The 22,624-nt window shown below is 39.5% G+C and overlaps 1 protein-coding gene across 3 annotated transcripts in view; it reads right to left on the bottom strand.

Annotated features, from left to right (window-relative positions):
- LOC120304715 (putative RNA-binding protein Luc7-like 2) overlaps nt 1–19,385 on the bottom strand; it is a 59,127-nt gene extending 39,742 nt beyond the window's left edge. For 2 of the 3 annotated variants that reach the window (XM_039335622.1, XM_039335624.1), the window contains exon 1: nt 19,011–19,385. In XM_039335622.1, coding sequence (XP_039191556.1) covers nt 19,011–19,071 — 61 coding nt within the window. In that variant the 5' untranslated portion in view covers nt 19,072–19,385. The remainder of the gene's footprint in view (nt 1–19,010) is intronic. The other variant, XM_039335623.1, reaches the window with a different exon arrangement.
- Nucleotides 19,386–22,624: the final 3,239 nt, after the last annotated feature.

Consider the following 22,624-nt stretch of genomic DNA (forward strand, 5'->3'; position numbering starts at 1 on the left):
GTCAGAATCCAATTATATTTCATCTTTAATTATCAAACATAGAAACTCCCAATTCTGCCTTCTCTGGATTCTGCCATAAGAGGGAGAAAAGGGGGAGAGCAAAGGGGCTTTATGGCCCTCACTTCCTTCAGCACACTTCAAAGGACTGAATGTGTGTTTATTGTGGCCTCTAAGCGTTAACATATCAAAGAAGAGTAATTGCCTTTCATGTAGTTATCTGAAGTCTCCATCCAGACGGAAGAAGAAAGGGGATGGAATTGTGATACTTGAAACTATCACTGGAAGGGGGGTTGATTGGGTGGGACTACTGGGGAACCCCTTAAAACCTTGAATGGGAGAGCTTGAACCCCAAGTCCTGTCTAGCATGCCTGCAACCATTTTCTCTTAATAAAGGATTCCTGTTGGAAGAGCTATTCCAAGAGTTCTGTCTTCTTAAGATGCAAAGTGGGGTGGGTCCTTACATTAGACAGGACTTGCAAAATTAATCCACCTGGAAGGTAGACCCTTGCCGGGGGATTTTGCAAAAATTTACCATGTCAGACAACGAAGCAAGAGAGGGAGAAAACTCCCTGGAAAGAGAGCCGCTGACCCAGTTGGAACCTTGCCAGATGTTGGGATCCGAGAGGCCAGATTTCTCAGAAGAAGAAGTGGTGGAGACACAGGACCACAAGCCTCGCTGGTCGATGGGCGTTGGAAAGAAAAGCGAGTGGGGAAAGGAATCAAGAAAAGTGACCCTGAGACGGGGGACCAAGCAACCAGAATGGAAGCAGGAGATGGAGAAATCCCTGCACGCAAGTGAAGAGGGAGGAAGCTGTATGCCGTACTCAGACTGGATCCTAGAGAGAGCTATTGACCTGATGAAGAGAACTCTCAGCTCCCTAGGAGAGGAGATTCCTGAGCCCTACGCCCGCCCCAGTTCCTGGAGCCACAAAGGGAGAGACACCGAGGGGGACGTGGAACCTGCAACCCCAGGGACATTTACTGATCCAGGAGCTCCCACCCCCTACCGGACCACAGATGGAAATCTGGACGGAAGACACTACCACCCACAATGGAGGCACCGATCCATTCCAAGACGTCCACCGTTGGAGGTGAAATTCAAAGGGGAGCCAACACGCTTGGGGTTTTTCCTAACCCAAGTCCTCAGCTACATGGAGGAATATGGGCAGGACATCCCCAGCGACAAAGCCCGCATCCGGATCGTGCAATCTGCCCTGGATGGACCAGCTGCAGATTGGGTGGTGAACCTGCATGACTCCAATGCCCCAGAACTCAGTAACTTCAACCGTTTCATGTCCTCGTTGAGAAGACGATTTGAAGACCCCCTGGCTGATCGCAAAGCCCGTGAAAGAATAACAACGATGAGGCAGGGCAAACGCCCAGTGGCTGAGTATACACAAGAATTCCGAGCCATTGCCAGCAAACTGAATTGGCCAGAAGACATCCTCCTTGGCCGTTTCAAAGACGGACTAAACTATGATCTATATGATGCTTGCCTGCCCCGAGGAGACCCACATCGACTTGAGGAATGGTACGTCTTGGCAGAGGAAGCAGAGATCGACATATTGAAGAGGCATCGCCGAGGAAAACAATGGAGCCGCCCCCCGCCTGAGCTGACACACCAACCGGTGAAATCATCGGATACAGCCAAGAAGCAGATGGGGTGTTTCAAGTGCGGAAGAGAAGGGCATCGAGCTGTAGAATGCCGCTCAAAGGCCCCCCAGCACAACCCAGACAGATCCCCAATCAACAAACCCAGAGGGTATTCAGCTAAGCCAAAAGAAACAGCCATGAAAATGATGGAAATTGCAGAAAACCCCACCTCTGCTCACCAAGGGGAAAGAACTCCAGCCTACACCACAGGGACGGTGGATGCCTCAGATGACAGCTCGGAAGGCGAACCCCTGGTAAGTGGACGCATCACACCCATCTTCAAAACAGTGACTATATTAATCCCCCCCATGCCCGAAGCTGTGAAGGTGAAAGCCTTAATAGACTCTGGCTGCACCCGCTGCCTCATTAGCCCAACACTAGTGGGGAATCTGGGCATCCCATCCAGGAGACTGGAACAACCAATCTCATTTGGCCAGCTAGATGGATCCATAGCAGGGGGGGTGCCAGCTACCCTAGCCACTCTGCCAATACACCTCTCCCTGGGCAACCATGAAGAGGACTTAACGTTTGTGGTGACCCCAGGTATGGAATGCCCAATGATTCTAGGGATGGAATGGTTGAAAAAATGGAACCCCTGGGTAAATTGGAGGACGACAGAAATCAAATTCCCGAAGGGGGACCCTATGGACTTAAAACCCCAAGAGAGGCTACCAGAATCAAGAATAGAAAAAGCATCCATAGGAGAGGAAAAAAGATTAACAGAAATACCAGAGGAATATAGAGACCTTGCTGAAGTCTTCAGTGAGGAGAGGGCGAATGAGCTTCCCCCCCACCGACCCACAGACTGTACCATTGAATTCAAGCCTGGGGCAAAACTCCCGAAACCCAGATTATACTCCATGAGCCCAAAGGAGAAGGAGGAAATGGAAAGATTTATTAAAAAAAACCTGGAGAGAGGTTTCATTGAACCAGCTAAGCCTAAAGTGGCTGCCCCGGTCCTTTTTAGAGAGAAGAAGGATGGCTCTTTACGTTTATGCGTGGATTATAGGGCCCTGAACACAATCAGTGAAAGCAACCTATACCCGCTGCCCCTCATGAAAGACATGCTGTCACACCTATCGAAAGGGAAAATTTTTTCTAAACTAGACTTAAGGGAAGCTTACTATCGCGTGAGAATCAAGGAAGGGGACGAATGGAAGACTGCATTTAACTGCCCCATGGGGTGCTATCAATTCAAAGTCTTGCCATTTGGATTACAAGGGGGCCCTGCAGTCTTTATGCAATTAATCAATGACGTTCTAAGGGAGCACCTGTTTAAGGGGGTCCTTGTTTACTTGGACGACATTCTTATCTTTACCGAAACAAAAGAAGAACACGTCAAACTTGTCAGAGCGGTTTTAAAGAAGCTGCGAGCCGCTCACCTATATGCCAAACTCTCAAAATGCGAATTCCACCAGGAAAGGATAGACTACCTAGGCTATCGCATATCCCCACAGGGCATTGAAATGGACCCAGAGAAGGTCAGAGCAGTATTAGAATGGGCACCACCCCGCACAAGAAAGCAACTACAAAGTTTCCTGGGCTTTGCAAATTTTTACCGCCAATTCATCCCCTCATTTGCACAGATAGCCTTGCCCCTCACTAACTTACTAAAAACGAAGGGAACATCCTCAGTAAAACCTAGCCAGCCACTAACATGGACAATGGAGTGCCAAGCAGCGTTTGAGAGACTAAAGAGACTTTTTTCTGCCGAACCAGTACTAAGGCACCCAGACATGGACAAGCCCTTCATAATACAGGCAGATGCAAGTGATGTGGCAGTGGGGGCTGTGCTATTACAAGAAAATGATGATGCAGTATTGCAACCCTGTGCATATACATCTAAGAAACTCACGGAAACAGAACAGCGCTGGCCCGTATGGGAGAAGGAGGCTTATGGGATACGTTGGGCATTACTCACGTGGCGACAGTTCCTGGAAGGCAACAAAATCCCCTTCCAGGTGTGGACTGATCACAAAAATTTAGAAGCCCTGAAAACTTCCAGGAAACTCAATCCCAAACAAGCCCGCTGGTCCCAGCATTTTCACCAATTCCAATTTAAGCTCAAACATTTACCAGGAAGAAAGAACTTCCTGGCAGATGCACTATCTCGCATGCCCCAATATAACAGCGCACGAACCACAGACTCTAGACCAATAATGGCAGAATCACAACTGGCAGCACCAGTAACCACAAGAACCCAAGCCAAAATAAAACCACAACTGGACAGCCAAACTGGGATTGAATTCAGAAAAAGTTTGGAAACAGATGATTGGTTCCAGAAAAACAAACATGTGTGCACAATGAGAGACGGATTGCCTTGGGTAGGGGAAAAGTTATATATACCAACAACTCAAAGACTAACTTTCATGCAACTTTGCCATGACACAAAATCAGCAGGGCATTTTGGATTTGTAAAAACTTTACACTTAATTAAACGGCAATTTTGGTGGCCATCAATAAAAAAGGACATAGAAAGTTATGTTGCCAGCTGCCCAACCTGTGCATCAGCAAAGAGGTTGCAAGGGAAATCGCCAGGGCTGTTACAACCAGTGGCAAGTCCCTCAGCCCCCTGGAGGGAAATAGCCATGGATTTTATAGTGGAATTGCCTGAAAGCAATGGGAATACTGTTATCTGGACAGTCACGGACCTATTTTCCAAACAGGTGCACTTTATCCCTTGCCAAAAAATTCCCACTGCAAAGGCCTTAGCAAAACTTTTCATCCAGCACATTTACAGATTGCACGGGGCACCCCAACGCATCATCTCTGATAGGGGAGTGCAATTTACGTCTGCATTTTGGAAGGAATTTTTATCCCTCTTAGGGACCACTCAGGGATTGACATCTAGCCACCACCCTCAAGGAGATGGACAAGCGGAACGCTGCCAGTCGGTACTTGAGCAATATTTGAGATGTTTTTTAAATTTCCAACAGAGTGATTGGACGGACTTACTTCCTTTTGCAGAAGTTGCCTACAATAATGCAGTCCACTCCAGCACAGGCTACACTCCTTTTCAAATAGCCAACGGCCAAAGTTTCAACCCTATGCCAGAGTTAACCCCAAAAGAACCAACGATCCCTTCACTGAAAGAATGGATGGAAAACCTACAAAACACCTGGCCAATAGTCAGAAAATCACTAGATGAAGCTAGGCGGGCATACAAAGCACAAGCCGATAAAAAAAGGATTGAGCCTACACCATTCATTATAGGAGAAATGGTGTACTTATCTACAAAATACCTAAAGTCCCTACAGCCCTGTAAAAAACTTGGACCAAAATATATAGGACCTTTTCCAATTAAAAGGATCATAAATCCAGTAACAGTAGAATTAGAATTACCCAAAAACCTCAGGCAAATACACCCAGTTTTTCATTGCAGCTTGCTGAAAAGAGAGCATCAGTCACCTCTACGGCCAAAAATCCCCCCCCCCACCACCTCCAATCATGGTGGAGGGGGAACAACACTTCGAAATAAAAGAGATCCTTGACTCTAGGAGATATCATGGAACAACTCAGTACCTAGTTGCCTGGAAACACCTCCCTGCCTCACAAAATGAGTGGGTCCATAAACGTCACGTCAGAGCTCCGAAGCTATTGAAGAAGTTTCACACAGAGTATCCTAACAAGCCTAACTAAATTCTTTACTTGTGTTTTCTTTCAGGTGGATCTCTCTTATTGTTAAGAGGGGCCGGATGTCAGAATCCAATTATATTTCATCTTTAATTATCAAACATAGAAACTCCCAATTCTGCCTTCTCTGGATTCTGCCATAAGAGGGAGAAAAGGGGGAGAGCAAAGGGGCTTTATGGCCCTCACTTCCTTCAGCACACTTCAAAGGACTGAATGTGTGTTTATTGTGGCCTCTAAGCGTTAACATATCAAAGAAGAGTAATTGCCTTTCATGTAGTTATCTGAAGTCTCCATCCAGACGGAAGAAGAAAGGGGATGGAATTGTGATACTTGAAACTATCACTGGAAGGGGGGTTGATTGGGTGGGACTACTGGGGAACCCCTTAAAACCTTGAATGGGAGAGCTTGAACCCCAAATCCTGTCTAGCATGCCTGCAACCATTTTCTCTTAATAAAGGATTCCTGTTGGAAGAGCTATTCCAAGAGTTCTGTCTTCTTAAGATGCAAAGTGGGGTGGGTCCTTACAATTTGCTTTTAATATATCTTTTTTAAAAAAAAAACACTCCAATGGTTTCAACAATATATTTTTTTATAAATTTTGTTCTACAATATACTGTATAGAAATTATATCTGCATTTATTATGTAACCATTCCTAAAGATATTCTCCTTGCACTCTGATATTTTTGTCAATTATAAATCAGTTGCAAAAAACTTTTTTGGATTAACAAGTGTGGAGGCTCAACTACATACATTCTTGTAAAATACTTTTACTTACAGTAATTTTAGTCTGTTTTTTGTCTGAACAGGAGGAGCGTGATTCTGGAGCACAATCCACTGAAAGAGATGCTGCCTGATTTGATGGGATTCTATTATTTCTGTAGTTTTTAATAAAATCTCAAGTCATCTACAGTAGCGGCCAAAATTGTGGAAACCTTTTGGGAAAAGTGTATTTTTGAGGTTTGGTTGCTAATAACACCACTTTCTTTTGTAGTAGTACCATAAAATTCTATATCAATGGAAAGATAATTTAATCAAGAATGTTATGCAATAACTTTTATGAAAGATTTGCTATTAGAATAGCAGTTATAAAGAAGAAAAGTAAAACACGTAGAAAAAACGAGATATACAAAAATTATCACCATAGAAAAAACGAGATATACAAAAATTAGCATGTCAATTAATAGTTGGGTAACCTTTAGCATGAATTATGGCCTTACGTCTTCCCATGGAGTGAATCCTAACCCTAACCCATTAATCACACAAATTCTGCCCACACCTTTTGATGTCATACAATCCCAGATCATAACACTGACTGGGTGTTTCACAGTACACATAATGCAATCAGGATGGAAATCTTCTCTGATTCTTCTCCTTACGTATTTTATGCCATCACTACCAAACAGGGAGATCTTGGTCTCATCACTCCAAATAACACTGTCCCATTGCTCCTCTGTCCAGGTAACATGGGTTTTAGCCCAGTTTAGTCTTTTCAATCTTTGTTTGAGAGATAAAAGTGGCTTTTTTGGTGGAATTCTAGATTTTAGGCCGAATTCCTGCAGTCTGCGCTGAACAGTCCTTGCACTCAACTTCACACTGCATTGCGCCATTTCATCTTGTATACAAGCAGATAATTTTCTTCTGTCACATAGGCACAGTCTCTTAATTCTTCTATCATCACTTGCTGTTGTGCACCTTTTCCTGCCTTTACCAGTGTGGTTTTGTAGTGACTGAGTCTCCTTATACCTCTTCAAAAACTTAGAAATGCCACCTTTGGTTAAGTTTCTACCAATTTTTCTTCTAATTTCTTTATAACTGTGGCCTTGTTCACTTAATAATACTATTTTACATCGCTTTCTGGGTGACCAGTCAACTCTTTGCACCATTACTTTAATTTTATTACGTTTTACAAGCTCACTAAATGAACGAACACAAAAAATCCCAACCAACTTGATAACGATCACATAACACACTGACAAATGTCCTCCTCTCAGCTTCAATACATGAGATCAATAACTGAATCCTACTGTGATCTGATTGGCTCATGGCCAAAACAAGATGATACCTGATTGGGTCTCTAAACACTCATGCTCACTGGCTGCAATCAGAGGAAGGAAAGCTACCTGATATTGACCTAAGCAAGTTGTGCTTCCTTTTTCTGGTTATTTGGCTATAACTTTTTATAGAATACAGATAATTGAACAAACTTTGTTGCATTACATTCTTGATTAAATTATCTTTCCATTGATATATAATTTTATGGTACTACTCCCAAAAAGTGGTTATTAGCCATCAAATCTCAAAAATGCACTTTTCCCAAAAGGTTTCCACAATTTTGGCCACTACTGTACATAGTGCTTTTACTCACTTGATACACTGTCATAAAGAGAAGCAATAATGTATTTATGCCAGCTTGTCTGCATATGTCCAGATCTTGATTCATACCATTAAGCAAACAAGATAACACAAGAATGATGATAGATTGATCAGCTGCACTTCTATTTTAAAAAAAAGGTGGGGAAAACCCATTGTTCTCCAGGTATAATTGAACTACAATTTTCATTTGCTCTAGCCCATAGTTGTACTTGTGATTGTATGGTTGTATTTGTACTTCAACAATGTATGGATGCTTATAGGTTCTGCTTCATATCTCTGCCTAAAGCTCTTTAAACATTCATCTATGAGACAGTTATATACCGTCATAAACATAGATATGAGTAAGAGAGTGCATATAAGCTCTTAAACAATACACAAACATTCCAATAGTCATGTTAACTTGTGCACTTAGAATTGTACTCTATACTAAGAAAACGTTTTGTAAAACCCAAGAAAGTTCATTTGACAGGAACTTTGAAATTACACAAATGCTGACTCAATAATAAAGGACTCCCAGAACCTCTTATTTCATTTTAAAGAGTAACTTTTTAATTTAATTTAATTCTGAAATATTGTGTTGGTCTAAATCAGTTCTCAACCTGTGGTCCACAGACCACTGGCGAATCATGATGTCATCACAGGGAGTCCGCAAAGGATTGAAGAAATGTTATGATCAAATCTTGAGTTAAGTCTTGGGGACCCATGGCCATGGACTGTGGCCACCAAAGGAATTTAAAGAGGGTCCGTGGTGAAGAAATCATAAAAAACCCTGACACTGAGTTCTGGTGGATTTGCGCTGGCGAATACTTTGTATCCGTCCTCCTAAGAAAGTGTTAGAACCGCTGAGAACAGCAGGCATCAGCTGGTCTGCGGTTCAAAACCTCCTTCCCGGGCAAAGGGAGGGAGGGGAGTATCATCTGAATAGTGGTAGAGCCTCTGAAATTCCCCAAAGAATTTTTTTGGGGGGGAGAAAAGAGTGCTCCCACGGAGTTCAGATGGTCTCCGCTTCTCAGCTGTCTTTGTCTTTAGGGACAAAGCAAGACGCCGCTCCCACCTCCGCTGTTAAAGTGATCTGGTGAGTTATCTTAAAAGCGGACAGAGCTGAATAGAGGATTTTACTTTTATTTATTTATTTTGGACTTTAAGTTTAAAGATTGATTTTTATTCCCTTTTTTTTTCTTTTTTGCTGACAGGGAAAGTAAAATGGCCATCGGCAGGTTTTTTTCTTTTTAAGTGATTGGAATGGAACGGAACGGATTTGAATGATTTTTTGAAGGTGGATCTGGGTTTTAGGAGGAGTATTTTCCCTCTCTGTTTAACTTTTTTTCGTTACTTTTTTAAGGGATTTTTTTTGTATTTTTCTGTATTTTTTTCAAGAAGGAGGAAAGAAGAAATAAATCTTTGAAGATGGCTTCAAAGCGTCAAGTGACTTCTACAGTACCCAAGGTGGCCTCTTCTCCTGCGATATTACCAGCACAACAACCTAAAGCTACACCACCATCTTCTCCTCCTCTGCAACCAATAATGTTAAAAGATATGCAAGATATAATGGGAAATGCTATATCTCAAATTAGAGGGGAAGTGAAAGAGCTTTTAGCGGAGAATAATAGTATTTTGAGGCAAGATATAGTTTTGGCTTTAAAAGGACTTGCTTCTGTGGTTGAAAAATTGGACTTTCGAGTTGAAGAAGTTGCAGACAAAGTGGAAGTGTTGGAGGAAAAATTTGAAGGAATGGAAAAAAAGGTGGAAATTTCTCAAGATGAAATTGTTATGTCTCAATATAGAGAGATGGAATTTGCTTTAAGAATCAGAGGCTTGAGAGAGGACATGCAACAGGACCTAAGAGAGATGGTAGTAAATGACTTTGCTGTGATTTTGGGCAGAGAAAAAGAGGAAATATCTAGAGAAGTTGAAGTTGCAAAGCAAAGAAATCTGCCAAGAGATGTAGTAATTTACTTTGGGAAAAGATCTCTGCGCAATGTAATCATACAAGCTTTTTACAATAAGAGGTTTCAGATTGCTGCACAAGATGTTATAATTTTAAAGGAGATCCCATCTAAAATTTTAAGAAGAAGAAAAGAGTTTGCTTTTTTAGCAGATGAACTTAAAAAAAGGCTGATGCCATTCAGATGGGATATTCCGATTGGAATCGTGGAGAGCCATGCGGGGACACGCTATAGACTTAATACTGTTTCTAAAGCAAAGGAGTTTTATATTTCGGTCCTGGGAGCACGCTCATCACCACCTACAATGTTTAAAGTCTTGGATGGGAAGGAGGTTGAACAGCAGTCTGAAGAAGCTGTATTGATGAAAGCTGGAAAATCACAGGCTGAGTGGTTTCAACAAGCTGAGATGAAAGAGCAAAGAATGACTCGGGCAGCGCATAGACGTAAGGAAAAAGAACAACAGAAGAAAGATGTTAAAGAAGTTCCACAAGAATTTGTTTCTGAGCCTGTGGGAGGAGCAAGACCTAAGAGATCTTTGGTACAATCTTCAATGGCAGATCTTCAAGCAATCTTCTCCAGGCTTTTGGATGAGGGAGATGGTAAAGCTCCTGACATGGAATGCTAATGGCCTTCATTCCCCTCAGAAGAGAAAGAAAATATTTCACTATTTGAAGCAACATAATAATGACATTATTTGTTTGCAGGAAACGCATATTATCTCTAAGGATCAAAAATATTTAGTTAATGCTCGATTGGGATCTCACTTTGTATCTTTTGCTCTTGGGAAAAAAGGGGGTGTAGTTATCTATGTTAAGCAAAATTTATCAGCTCGTTTAGTAGATTCTGATCCTCAAGGGAGATATGTTATGATCGAAGTGGGATTGTATGGTAAGAAAATACTTATAGTAGGTTTGTACGCACCAAATCAACAACAGGAACAATGTTATAGGTTGCTACATCAAAAACTGATTTTATTGGACTATAGATCTGTTATATTAATGGGAGATTGAAATGGAGTTTTAGATACATATAGAGATAAAAAAAGGACTTTCTACTTCTTTTAAACAGGCCAAATTACCTAAGGCCTTTTTTGATTTGAAAGAGGACTGGGAGTTGCGAGACTATTGGCGAGAACATAATTTGGAAGAGAGAGATTTCACCTTTTTTTCGGACAGACATCAATCTTTTTCAAGAATTGACTTTTTTCTGATCACAACGGATTTATATTTTAGGGTAAAGAATGTAAAGATATTTCCAAGGACATTGACAGATCATAGTCCAGTGTGGATGGAATTGGATACTGAAAAAGAGGAGAGGAGATCTTGGAGATTGAATGAAAATTTGTTTAGACAAGAAAAGAATGTTCAGAAACTTAAAGAGCACTTAAAGGAATATTTTGTTTTAAATATGCATAAGGGAACTTCAATGTCAATGGTATGGGACGCAAGTAAAGCTTACATGCGTGGGGTTTTGATACAAATGAATAAGACTTATAGACAGAAACAGGTGCAGAAACGTAAGGAGTTGGAAGATGAGATTAAATTAAAAGAAAAAGTTTTAATTTCGAATCCTACAGATGAGAAGGTTAAGGAATCCATAAAATTGCTTAAATCGCAATTTAATATGTTAATGGCAGATCAGACTGCAACTAATTTATTGTATATGAAACATAACACATTTTGTAACGCTAATAAGCCAGGGAGATGGCTGGCTTATCAACTGCGAAAGAAACAGAAGTCGAGAATTATAGATAAAATAAATTATAATGGTAAATTGGTATTCCAGAAGGAATTGATTAAGAAATCTTTTTTAGATTATTATAAGAAATTATATACGGGCAGGAAAGTACAGGTTTCGGATATAGATAAATATTTACAAGATGCTCATTTTCCTAAATTAACAGAAGATCAGAAACAAGAAATTAATGGATTGATTACTATAGAGGAAATGATGACAGCAATTAAAGAATTAAAGTTAGGTAAAGCACCTGGTACTGATGGATTGACATCAATTTATTATAAGACTTTGATAGATGAGTTGATAGAACCTTTAAGGGAACTTTTTAATAATATATTACAGGGTTTAGAGACCCCCTTGTCTTGGGGTAGAGCTTTTATATCTTTGATCCCAAAAGAAGACCAAGATCTTACTCTACCAAAGAATTATAGACCTATATCTCTTTTGAATGTAGATTATAAGATTTTTTTCGAAAATTTTAGCTAATAGATTTATGATTGTGTTGAATCAACTAGTACGTATGGATCAAACTGGCTTTATAACTGGAAGGTATATGAAAAATAATGTTAGACAAATTATTAACTTAACAGAATATTTGGATAAGAACAACCAAATCTCTGCAGGTTTGATATTTTTAGATGCTGAAAAAGCTTTTGATCAATTAAATTGGCAATTTATGTTAAGATTGGTTGAGGAAATGAACTTTGGAGATAAAATTTTACAGGCTCTTCGAGCCATTTATCAAAAACAAACGGCACAACTTATAGTTAATGGAAGTTTATCAGAGGTATTCTCAATTGAAAAGGGGACCAGACAGGGTTGTCCATTGTCCCCATTGCTGTTTGTTTTAACTTTGGAAATTTTACTGATTAAAATTCGGGAATCATCGAAAATAAAAGGAATAAAAATTAATAAAAAAAAATATAAACTAAGGGCCTTTGCAGATGATCTGGTTGTTACTTTATCTCAACCAATTCATTCCGTAACGGAGTTGTTACCATTGATAAATCAGTATGGACAAGTTTCAGGTTTTAAAATTAATAATAATAAGACTAAAATATTGCCTAAGAACATGACCAACTTGGATAAGGAGACCCTGGTTAGATTGACAGGCTTTGAGGTCGTTAATAAGGTAAAATATTTGGGTGTTATTCTATCTGCTTCCAATGCAAAACTGTATAAAAATTATGAAACGCTGTAGGTTAGAATACAAAAGGATTTGGATAATTGGAAAAAGCTGCAATTGTCCCTTTTGGGGAGAATAGCAGCGATTAAAATGAATGTTCTGCCAAAATTTCTTTTTTTATTTCAAATGATACCTATTTTAAAGAAAGAAGCAAATTTAAATGAGTGGCAGAAAGGTATCAATAAATTTATCTGGGCAGGGAAAAAACCAAGAGTAAAACTTAAAATTTTACAAGATGTACGAGAGAGAGGTGGACTTAAGGTACCGAATTTGAAATTGTATTATGATGCTATGGTCTTAACATCAATCAGTGATTGGGTTAATCTAACAAATGTAGATATACTCCTTTTGGAGGGATGGGATTTACTTTTTGGATGGCATGCCTATTTAATTTATAATAAAAAGGTTGATAGGGTTTTTAGAGCTCATATCTTAAGAATTTCTTTACTTCGGGTTTGGAAGAAATATTATAGAAGTGATTCAAGAATTCCATTATGGGCTATTCCCTGGCATGCAATAGAAGGAATAAGGAGAGGAGTTAAGATGGATACTATTTCTTATACACAATTACTTAAGTGGGATGGTAAAAATTGGCAATTAAAATCTACGGATGAATTAGCACAAGAAAATATTATTTATTCATGGTTTCAGTATAGACAACTTTTGGAAAGGTGGAAGATAGATTATAAGGTGGGCTTGTTTAGAGAGGATGAGAATTTGTTAAAACAAATTAGAGATCAAAGTCGAACCCACATTAAAAGAATTTATGGTGTCTTGGTGGAATTGGATTCAGAAGCAGAGCTAGTTAAAGACTGTATGGTTAAGTGGGCACAAAATTTTGATGAACCGATTTTATTAGATACATGGGAGATTATTTGGGTGAGGAATGTTAAATTCACGCAAGCCCAAAACTTACGGGAAAATTTTTATAAAATGTTTTATAGATGGCACCTTGATCCACAAAAAATGTCTCGTATGTATCCAAACCTGCAGCCTAAATGTTGGAGATGTGGTTGCTTGGATGCTACTTATTATCATATCTGGTGGTCATGTAAAAGTATAAAAGCTTTTTGGATTAAGATATGGTGGAATATTCAAAGAATTTTTAAAAGAAGGATAAAATTTACTCCACAATTGTTCTTATTGGATATTGTTCCGGATTGTGATGACAAAGAGATTATTTTAATGTTAAATTTAATTACTGCGGCTAGGTTGTTAATAGGGCAATATTGGAAGAAGGAATCTTTGCCTACTTTGCAAGAATGGTTTTTTAAAGTTTCTTACTTAGCAGAAATGGCAAAAATTTCGGCTTTCTTGAAAGATCAATCGCAAGAGAAGTATCTCTTGGTGTGGAAAAGATGGATAAATTTTATACAATATAAGTATGATATAAGAAAATATTATTTAGCTTTTGAATAATTTATATTTAAAGTTTAAGATATTATCTAGAAGTGTAATTATTATTTTTTAATTTTTAATTTTTTTTATTTTTTTATCTTCTCTTTTTTTTCCTCTTTTTGTTTTTTATATATAATGGAGTTAAAGTATTTTACAACTTGTTTATTGAGTGTAATTATATTTGCTTAACGTTTATTTGGGTTTAAAACTTTTTTTCTTTTAAGTTCTAGTTAAGCCTGTATTCAGCTCTGGGAAGAATGGGGGAGGGTTTTGGGGTGGGTTGGGAGGGATTGGGGAAGGGGCTTTTATTGTAAAATTTTAAAAAAATTTAATAAACAAAAAAACAAAACAAAAAAACCCTGACACTTGAACTAATTCTCATGAGAACTTCCTCCTAATTCTGTATATTCAAACACATGCTCAACTAGGTTAGGTAAGTAGAATTCTTACACAAAATTAGAAAATCATATATAGAAGATATTTATCAACTCTCTAGAAATCCTACACTTTTAAAGCTAATTCCAAGGTTTGAATCCTAGCTCACCCACTTGCCTTTTGATTCAATAGCCATCTAGCTTACTCATTTCACTGCCCTGAAGATTCCTGACATTGATTTTTAAAACTGCTTTTTCTGATGTGAAAACCAGAGATTCCTGTCTTGCCATCTTCAATCCTTATCTCATTTCTCTCCCTATTTTCATTTTCCCTATATGGATCTGGAAATAGCAGAAATAGTCTTACAGAGACATGAAGTTGTTGTGTCCTATTCATTTCTGCTATTTCAATAGCTGTAGTTACCGAAGTTTCCCTGCTTTTAATATTTTCAATTCATCCTTCCTCCTGGCTGGAGATATCAAGAAGTAAGGTATTTCCAGTTGTCCTTCACTTGAGTTGAATTAATTCTCTCCTTAAAATCTCTTAAGCCTTTTTCAGATCTATGTTTTCCAGGAGTGCTAGCAACTGTAAATGTCACCCTCCCCCTTTTCAAGCAAGCCATTTTCACCTCAGAAAAATAATTGCTAATAGATGCCAGAACCACAGAATGTGTGGTCAGGGGGGTTGATTTATGAAATACTGCAAGTGGAATTATCAAAGGAGGAGAAAGATATATACACTTTTCTTATATTGATATTCCTTCCAACAAACTCAATTATTTCACAATATCCTTCTCTGAAATCCAAAGTACTTTCTATCTGGAAGTCTTCACTCGACTAGTCTATAAGATGGAGAGAAGTGTGTACAGTGTATGTAAGCTGTAAACAAAGGGCTACTGAGTGGATAAGTGAAAATACTAGAAATGTTTCAGTAAAATCTAGCATCCAGTTTTAAATTGTCAGATGATTATCACATATAGGAAAACTTTTGATAGAAAGCCTGATCTGATTTCTAGCTGATTAGGAAACCTTCTTGGCAATGATAGTTAGAAGGACATTTGTAGAAACCTTGGACAACCCAACTGATTGTTCAGGAGGCTCTGAACATTTTAAATTTCTTGCAGAAAACGAAGGGCCTTTGGGAGGGGGAAGGGATGGGAAACATTAGTAGCAAGTGTAGCAAATAATGACATGTGGCCTTAAATTACCATGCACGAAATAATAGTTACTTCAAGAGGTAAAATACCAAATAATTGCTGCGAGTTCATATACCAATGAAGATATTATTCTGAAATGCACATATCCTTTCTATTTCTCCAACTGTGGATGATGAAAACAAGACAAGCAAAGCTATATATATTCAAAAATGAAATACAGCCTTTCAAAAAGAAAGAGTACTATGTGAATCAATTATTAGTATTGAATAAGCAGACTGTATTGGGAGGCAGATATTTTAAGAAAAAAATTGCAAAAGGAGACATTTCATGATGATACATCACTGAGTTCCTCTGAGCCCCTATAGATTGGAACAAAATTTTCCCCAAAATGTTTGTGTCATATGCTCTTAACACACCTTCACCTTAACTATAACACAGGGCTGGTGCTTTGGAAGTTCCGGTCTTAATGTAACATTCATGTATGATCACAATATAACCATAGAATTCAATGTATCAGCAGTTTTATTGGCAGATAATTTTTTGATGCTGTCCAACTGCACTGGTTCTAAGTTCTATAATTTCTGAAGCCTGGGTTGTTTTGTTTTAGAAGAGAGGGTCCTCATTTTGCAAGTCCTCTGGTCATCAGTCTTATTGATTCTATACAAGAATGGACAGTAGAAAATTGCTAGGTCTTAGAGATGTACAGCTCACACTAAATACAAGAGCTAGCTAATGTATCAGGCAGCAAAGCAGCTGTTCAGTGTTGAAGAGAACAGTTACAAACCTTGAACCATCTACTAGGGCAATTTCTATGACATATGTTAGGCTACATGGTTCATCATGTGTGTGGTAAATGGCCCATTTGGATCCAAGTAAGTTGTAACACAGGAGCAAGGCACTGACACCCTGAACAGTTAGTGAGAGTACAAGAAAATCTGTAGCAGTGGCTTATTAGTGTTGGAATACAGAAGATGCTCCAAGCCATTAAGACTAAAAAGGCAGAGGTGGTTTCATACCTGTAAATTAATTATTCCACATTCCCAAAGGGTATAAGTAGGAAGCCATGCATATCAGAAATTCTCCATCTACCATCACCTAGAACAGTGCTTTGCAACCCATGGTACGTGTACCACTGGCGGTACTTTAGCACCTGATAGGTGGTATGTGTACGATGGGTTGAAAAGCACTGTAAAAAAAAAGGTAAAAGTGTAGCAGGGGGATGAACTAAAGCAGCGGCATTGCACAGGCCTGTGGGAGAATCAATTGGAGCTGTGGTGTTGCTGGGGCTCTGCTGAGTTTCCAGGCTCCAGCCGATTGGCATTTCCAGTAGCAGCACGTAGCTGGAGGTGCACCGAAAAGTAAGGGAGGGGAGAGGAGGGAGGAGAGGATATAAAAGGTTTTGGCGGGAAAGGGAGAGAGAAAAAAGACAAGGGGGGGGGAAGAAGGGGACAGAGAAAGAGAGATGGAGAAGCGCAGCTTTGAGGAGTCAGCTGGAGGTGCACCGAAAAGGAGGAGTGGGGAAAGAGGAGAGGATATAAAAGGAGCAGGTTTTGGCAGAAGAGGGGGAAAAAAGACAGGGAAAGAAGGGGATGGAGAAGAGGCTGTGGAAGGAGTGCCCAGCAGGCAGAGAGGAAAAAGAGAGGGGAGAATAAGCTGTGGAAGGAGAGCCCAGCAGGCAGGGAAGAAAAAGAGAGGGGAGAAGAGGCTATGGAAGGAGAGCATAGTAGGCAGGGAGGAAAAAGAATGAGGAGAGGGAGAGAGGAAGAAGGGCTGACCAGGCAGTTGACCACCAAGGTAGTGGTGCATATTAATAAATATGGATAAATTCATCATACATTTGTCAGTGCAAAGGGAAAGTGATTCAGCAAAGGAACCGCCACTGAAGAAATTAAAACCGATACTTTTTCCTTTTTTTAATGGTTTGTAACATTTTATTATGAAATAAAATATAAAAATACAAAAGCAAATAGTAGGACATAGTGGGGAGGAAAAAGGGGGGAAAAGTGAGGGGGAGAAGGGGAAAAGAAAGTTATTGATTTTTGACTTCCTCTGTTGTAGTAGAATGAAGCATTAACATAGAACCTCAACTTTTTACTTTTATAATAGTATAAACTAGCCATTTCTATAACAACGAATCAATCTAATCAGTAAAACCCAAAATCTGCCTTTTTTAAAATCAAGTTTTTGACACCTTGCTAAGCACTGGTGGTACTCGAATATTGTCATGTCCTAAAAGTGGTACAATCTGTGAAAAGATCGAAAAACCCTGACCTATAAGTCCTATCTTTCTAAATATGTAAAGTCCCAATGTCTGAATCCTAGTTCTCACCTTCTCACTTCTTTCAGTCAATGGCATGATGGCTATTGATTTCACAGTTTTAAAGGTCTTTGTCATCTGTCTCTTGTTTACAAAATAGTTTTCTTGGGAATGAATCAGATTCCTATCTTGCCAACCTCACCCTTATATGAACAATTTTTAAACAATGTTTCTAAGCAAAACACAATACCGGATAACACTGTATTTTATTTACATCAAAAGTTGTAATCATTTTATCTGTGTAATTGTGTGCACACAATCACATAGATAAAATGATTATAATGTAATAGTAAATCAAAATAGAAAAACAATCTACCATGCATTCAAAAAGGATTACTGTGTTTCCCTAGGGAAAACTCATTAATCTGTGTAAGCAGATTCATATGTGAGAAATTTCTTAAGATCAAATTTAAGCTTATTTTGTATGCATATATTTTATGCAACCTTTTCCCTTTTCCCACTACATTTCTTCAAAATGTGTTCACAAAGGGACTAAAATGTTTATTACATAAACTGTTGTAAATATTGTTCAGAAACATCACAACATATACCTGTTTTGTTGAAGTAAACTGTTCAAAAAATTCTTGTAAAAATATTCATTTGCCAAGAAATATAATATAAAAAATGATAAAACCTGAAATACTGTATGCTCTCAAAGTACAAGAGTATCAGAGAAATCCAACCAATTATTTTCTTATTTATATATCGTATCCAGTCACACTGCTTAAAATAAGCCACCAGAAATATTTTAATACCAGGGCTAGGAATTAACTCGAAATGCTGGTTTGGGTTAGATTTCCAGTATCAAAATATGTGTGCGATAGTAGCAACAAGGTGAGTGCCTTTTTCCTTTCTTCTAATCAGGTAAATCTGCTGACGAACAATAGAATAGGCACAATCTCATATTTCGGTGCTAATTAAAATCAAATCCTTTTGCAAGAACAGTATCTTACCCTTGTCACAACCCTATGCTCTGGAAACAAAGGTATTAATACGTCCGTTACCGAATACACAACTCTTTCTCCGGTTTCCTGAAACGAATCGTACACCCAAACTTTCTCGTATCTCAGTGCCGAAACCCGGGCTCTGGTCTCTCACCCGGCCCGGCCCTAATGGAGAGGAAAATATAATCGAGACACAAGCCCTGCCAATCATCATTCTGGGCCTTTCTGTTTTTCGTCGACATTGCCTCCGGAAGGTTTTCCTAGCTTGACTAATTAAGCAGCACTTCTTACCGTCACGGGAGGTGCCCATGAGTTGGTCCAGCATCGCGCGCATCTGAGCCTGTGCCGACATCCTGAAATGCGCGGGGCCCGAGTGGGCCGGCCAAATCCGTATAAACCCCGCCCACAGCGGCCTAGAAGATATCGAACCTGACGCTGCGGTTGTTTCTCTCAGAGGCGTCCTAAGGCGGAAGCAGCTTTCCTTTTATCGCTGAGCTCGGTGTAGCTACAATGGCAATTGCACCTTCCGTTCTTGTCGAAAAGGAACAGATAACCGCCTCGTGCCCGGCGTTACCTCACCACCGCGATTACCCCGCGCGCCCGACCTCTCCACGCTTGCCTACAGTGGCGTACGCGCGCTGCCTGGAAGTAACGGACATCCGTGCGCGTGCGCTTATCTCCCGCCTATACTTACTATTAGTTTCCCTCTGATTGGCTAACCTGGAAACTGAATCAGGCAGGAACTTCGGGCTTTTTGCCTTTGCTGATTGGGTTGACGAATTCGTTATTCCTTTAGATTCGCGTAGGAGCTGATTGGTGGCTTAGTGTGGCCTCTTTTTGTGACGTATTTCTTTTCATTTGGATCATAACACAATACGAGCCTTTGATTTGTTTATGTCGAAAGTAAAAAAAATCTTCTGTTAATACTTTCTAAATAACTTTATTTGTTAGTCTGCTTACTAAAGCTATCAAAAGTCTAGACAGAAACTGGGAGGAATTTTGGCATGGTATTCCAAAATCTTGTGTTCTCCACAGAAACCTATAGATTTATTGTATAATTATTGAATAACCTTTCATAGGTCACAGTGCACTTCAGATGCATATACAGGTAGTCCTCAACTTACAATAGTTCATCTAATGACCGTTCAAAGTGTTAGGAATAAAATTTTAGAATAAAAAGTAAAGTTAAGTGACACGTACTCTGTAAAATTTCTACACGCAGACTGAAAGATTTCTACACAAAATTTCTACACGTAGACTGCAAGATTTCCACACAATTTCTACATGTACATGTACCTTGTAAGAGTTCTGCACGTAGGCTATAGGATTTCCACACTGAGCTATAGGATTTCATGATAAAGTACATATAAGGGAATAGGTGAAGCAAAATAGTAAGGGGCATGGATAATGTATTTTGTTTAGGCGATCCTGATAAGATTGTAACCTCAGAGGAGGGGCCAAGGCGTCGGGATAGAATGTATATAATGTGTGTTTTCGCTGTGACTAGGTGTGGCTCAAATATTTATTTGGAGTCCACCACGCTTTGCAAACCGTTGTAGCCAATAAATCTCTGTCTAATTTCAACTTGCTGTTTGGTGTTATTCAGTGGGCTAGAATTTCTACCAACAAAAGTTACAACAGCAATGAAAAAAGTGACCGTTTTTCACACAACTGTTGCAGTATCCCTGTAGTCATGTGATCAAATTTTGAATGATTGGCAACTGACTGATATTTATGATGGTTGCAGTGTCCTAGGGCCATGTGATCATTTTTTGTGACCTCACAAGCAAAGTCAATGGGAAAGCCAGATTCACTTAACTGTGTTACTAACTTAACTCCAGTGATTCACTTAACTGTTGCAAGAAAGATCATAAAATGGGGCAAAACTCATTTAACAATTGTCTCACTTAGCAACAGAAATTTTTGGCTCAATTGTGATCATAAGTAGAGGACTAACAGTAGTGCTCAAAGGAAATTTATATACACATATACATGCATACATAAATATTACACACACACACACACACACACAAGCATTGGGAAGACTTATTTAAAGGAGCAATGAGAAGCAGAACTGCTTATAATTAATTACTACAGGTAGATCTCAACGAATTAATCCCACAAAATGGTTTCTTATGCAAATTTACATTATTCAAAGTTATATTTCTATAGAAAATATGGTAACTAATTCCAGCTTGATGGAAAAAGCAAAATATTTAAATATTCTGTGGGAAGTCAGCCCCCCCCCCCCAGAAAAGGAAATAGTTTGGGGGATATTAAAGAAGGCAGAATATTATATTTCCCCAAATGAATAATAGAAAATCTTAGGCAGAACCCCCACCCCCAGTCTCTCTGCCCCAAGCAAAAACCAGCTTTGTAGAAATGCAGATTTGATAATCCTTTCAGAAAGACTGGAGCCAGGAATCTTGGAGCTGATGGAATTAGAAAGACGAAGACTCCTAAATCTACATCCCCCACCCAAAATCTAAAGACATGACCTTTAGGACATAATAGGATTAACCCACCACCATTAGAATACCAGAAGAGCACACTTGGGTCAAAGTTCATTGAACAGAAACAACTCCAAACACAAAAGCCCAAGAAGATATAAAAACCCACCACTCCCAGCTCCATTTTGTTAGCCACCCCAGAAACACATGCTGTGTCACTGAAGTTTCTGGCAACTAAATAAACAAGAACCTTCTTTGTAAAGCAGTCTCTGTTTTGTTTATTCTCAACTTGGACTGGACTCTGATGAAGATTTTTCTTTCAACAATAAAGGGTAAAAATAGAATTTAAATATATGGATAACAAAGTTACAGAATAATTATAGAAAGCAAAATAAAAACCAAGAATTCTAAATATCATTTCTAAAACTTACACTGACAAAAACATCTTTATTGTCTGTCAAACTATTTTAGTAATGTAAACCAAACTGTTTTTCTTTAAATCTTCATACATATTTTGGTAGACACAGAGTACTTTATCCACACCTAAGGGAACTTGCATGTTTCAATTGAGGCTAAGATCGATATAATTTTTTGCTTTACAAGCTCTGCAGCTCAAAAGATATTTTCACTTCTTGCCTGAGCAGGGGGTTGGACTAGATGACCTCCAAGATCCTTTCCAACTTTATTATTATTATTATTATTATTAATAATAATAATAATAATAATAATCAGGGGCTGCCACAAAGAAGACGGTGTCAAGCTATTTTCCAAGGCGCCTGAAGGCAGGACAAGAAGCAACGGGTGGAAAATAAGCAAGGAGAGAAGCAACCTAGAACTAAGGAGAAACTTCCTGACAGTTAGAACAATTAACCAGTGGAACAACCTGCCTCCAGAAGCAGTGAATGCTCCAACACTGGAAGTTTTTAAGAAGAGACTGGACAGCCATTTGTCCAAAATGGTATAGGGCAGGGGTGTCAAACTCAATTTCATTGAGGGCTGTATCAGCATTGCGGTTGCCCTCAGGGACCGGGTGAGAGTCGCCAGGATGGGTGAGGGCTACTGGGTGGGTGTGGATGGAGGGGGTGTGGTCTACTGGATGGGCGTGGCCAGCTCTACATCGTTCACGTCAAAGGTGCCTGTGGGGGCCTGGGCAGGAGTGGGACAGATCTGAGGGTCTCTGGCAGAAGGGGGTGGGATCAGGGCAAGTGCCAAGGCATGATCCACTAGTGGAGTCTCACTGTTCCTTTCAGCTATGCGGGGGAGAGGGCTGGATGTTGGTGCAAGCTGCCTGGAGCCCTGGGCAGCAGAGGTCAAATGCCCAGCCTGGCCCTCAAGCACCTGCGGCACCAGGCCCAGCCACACTTCCCCTAGGGGGTGCCCAGCTGCATTTACCTCCTCCTCAAAGCTGCTGCTGCTGTAGTTGTTCTCCTTAGCCAGGTTGCTCATGATGGGTAT

The sequence above is a fragment of the Crotalus tigris genome, unplaced genomic scaffold (assembly GCF_016545835.1).
Source record: "Crotalus tigris isolate CLP2741 ecotype Arizona unplaced genomic scaffold, ASM1654583v1 scf7180000017644.4837335, whole genome shotgun sequence".
Lineage (NCBI taxonomy): Eukaryota > Metazoa > Chordata > Lepidosauria > Squamata > Viperidae > Crotalus > Crotalus tigris.